Below are 2,997 nucleotides of genomic sequence, written 5' to 3' on the forward strand. Positions count from 1 at the left end.
TAGAAACAAACATATAAAATTCGCCAAAACAAAAGAGTCAGATTACACCTGAAATTGCAATTATAACAAGAACAACACTCATTAATGCATTTATTATTCCAAATAATAGTGTGTTCAAAACCACAAAATGGGAATTAACAAAAGACTCAATTGACTTTCCTACAATTCGTCCTGATTTGGCCGCTTGTTCCAGTGAGTGGGCTAAGGTTTCCCATCTTGATCATTGCATTGGCAAAATCTGTCCTAAACGATCCCAAGTTGGAGCTGTAGGCATTAACCTGAGAGTCTGTTGAACCCCCACTAAAGAGTTGCTGGTCAGAGTGTAACAGTCCTTTCTGGCTCTGCAAATTCTTGTAATATGCATTGTCGAATGATGTCGGGCTTGTGGTGTCCAGGGGGGAAAGGTTGTTGTCCCCCCCTGTGCTTGGACAGTTTGCTCTTAGCGAAGTTGCAAAGGAGGGGTCAATCGTGGTCTCATTGTAGATTCTTGACCGGAAGGTTGTGCACCTAGCTTGCCCGATTGTGTGAGATCCTGAAGAAATTAATCGGCAAAATAACATCATTCATCATGTTAACATGAATTTGATAAGATTTTCAATCCAGTTTGGTGGCTAATAGTTAAGAATTTAAGTTGCTAACAGCATAACATACCTGAGAGGGCTACCATTTCTTTAGCAGTGAAACCTTTGTTTGAGAAGGCACTGATAAGGCCACTGAGACTCAAAGTTGGAGCAGGGATGTTGGAATTAGCAGCATTCAAGCTTGCTGTGGTTGAATCTCTTCTTCCCAAAAGAACTGACCAACTAGGTCCTCCAAGCTGAAACAAAGTCAAAAGTAAAAACGAGTTTTTTTTACAGTAATTCCAATGCAGATTTATAAATCATGATTTTCACTTACAGCAACAACAGAGTCACGAGCCGCAACTGCTACAATATCAGCACAAGAAACTACAGCAGGGCACAAACTCTCCAATTGAGACTTGATGGTATCAATTACTTCATATCCCCTCACTGAATTGTTGTTTGGACCAGCTGTTTTTTCTCCTGTGATATTTGCCGTGTCATCCAATAGTATGGATGCATCGCATCCCTGATTCATAATAAATTAACAAACTTGTTACTTTTTGTTCTAAACTTGCACGTGTACATGCGCCAATCTGAATTTCATGCATGATAATCATATGGCTACATAGGATACATATCCTACGGCAAAACAATTAAATTGGTTAATATTGCAGAACAATTATATGCATTTATTATTCAAATGTTACTTACAAACGCGCACACATATATATAAAATCATCTGCAAAATGCAGATGTTGTTGAAAATTGAATCCGAGACATGTTTTTATTTTCTCTGAAGTCATTCCTCTTTCTCTAAGCTTGATACTGGCTAACTATTGATAAATATTAATAGCCAAAGATAACAAGTCAAAACATAGAGCAGAGACTATCTACCCAATCTGAGCAGTGATCATGGAAAGCTCAGGTTGTTAAGCACCCTCTATATAGCTTACCTGATAGAGTTTTATATTTTGTGTTGGCATCATTAACATCTGGTTCCTTAACATTAATTATTAAGATTTGTGGTCCTAATCTATTGCTGAATGCCACGGCAGAGCAAACATGAGATGATGACCACATGCAAAAAATACAAATAAACAAAACAAGTTCTTAAAATATACTACACATAAATAAACAAATGATTAACAAAACAATCAATCAGCATATTTCATTTTAATGTCTCCTACCAAGTCAAAAATGTTGGCTTCTTCAGTGGCAACTATCGTTTAGTTAGATGTCGGTCGAGACAGTTCCACCCCACCCCCTTTGTTTTTACGTTAAAAAGTTTTGGTTTTCTTTTGAATTAAATTAGTAAAACAAATCTGCCCCCAAAAAAAAACCTTGGTAAAGCAAATCTCAAAAACAAATTGTAGGGAATCTTTCTACCTATGTGACATCTTCCTAACCTTTAAAAGAACAAAAGAAAAAAACGATAAAAGACATTCTTAACTTTAATAGTAAGGGAAAAATATAGGAAGATTCAAAGCAAATCAAAATACGCAAATGATAAAAAGGGACCATAGCATATGCTTTGGTCCTGCATTTTTTTTAACTAGCTAGTTTTTCAGGTTTTCTTTTGTAATTGTCTAGTAGTAATTAGTAGTGACCGAAATTTCTGACTAGACATACATTATCAGCAGGCAAATTGAACTCGTGCATGCAAGCAAGGATGTTTCAAGGAAAATGAATTAAGTTGGTAGCAAGCTGGAAAGATGAAGCCAGAGAAGACTTGCATTGACAAAGCAATCGTGGAAATGAAGGCGGAGCAAGGAAGCCCCCATGCGAGCCTCTTTCGAGACAGCAGAGTCCACTGCTGATTTAATGGTGGCAAGTGCTCTAGGGCATGTCGTTGCATAAAAGTTAGAGGACAATTGGGCAGAGGCCATATTTGTAAGAAGTAAAAACCACCGTAAGAAGAATTTGAACTTATTCAAAGGGGAGGAATATTTGGAAGCCATGGATATAACAAGTTGGCAAGAAATTAGAAAAACCAAAGAAGTAGAAAGGCTCCAAGTTCAGAGCTGGTGATATCGGATCTACAGAATTTCCTCTATTTATAGAGACCAGAGAGCTCTGCCTTAGAGGCTTCTACTCCTTTGCATACCCCCAATCGCATCTAAGTCAATGGAGAATACGAAAAAGGTGATTGAAAAATTAGTTGGATATGGAGGTGAAGGGTGAATTGTTTTTTAAGTAAAGTGTGACGAATGGAATTTGGCTGCTAGCTGTAATTCATATGTATAAAAGGTAACAATTGACTTAGTGCAGGTCACTATTATTATCCCTGTGAAAACAATCGACAAAAATTAAAAACAAGATATAAGGAAAGCTTTGTTTCTATTAATTCAGAATTCAGCAAAAACGTGTTGTCCCACCAAAAAAGATGACAAAAGAAAGGATAAGGAAACTCATGCATGTATTTCTTCCTTTAGTT

General features: G+C 37.0%; 1 protein-coding gene across 1 annotated transcript; it reads right to left on the reverse strand.

The window, feature by feature from the left end:
- LOC18602263 (cationic peroxidase 1-like) lies at nucleotides 1-2,633 on the reverse strand. The gene is made up of 4 exons (XM_007033527.3): nucleotides 2,297-2,633; nucleotides 898-1,089; nucleotides 652-817; nucleotides 1-532 (listed from the first exon to the last, which is right to left on the reverse strand). Exons 1-4 carry the CDS (start codon nucleotides 2,519-2,521, stop codon nucleotides 147-149), a joined length of 969 nt encoding a protein of 322 aa, XP_007033589.3. The 5' UTR covers nucleotides 2,522-2,633; the 3' UTR covers nucleotides 1-146.
- Between the last annotated feature and the right edge of the window lie 364 nt (nucleotides 2,634-2,997).

The sequence above is a fragment of the Theobroma cacao genome, chromosome 4 (assembly GCF_053813885.1).
Source record: "Theobroma cacao isolate CCN51 chromosome 4, ASM5381388v1, whole genome shotgun sequence".
In the NCBI taxonomy this organism is placed as follows: domain Eukaryota; kingdom Viridiplantae; phylum Streptophyta; class Magnoliopsida; order Malvales; family Malvaceae; genus Theobroma; species Theobroma cacao.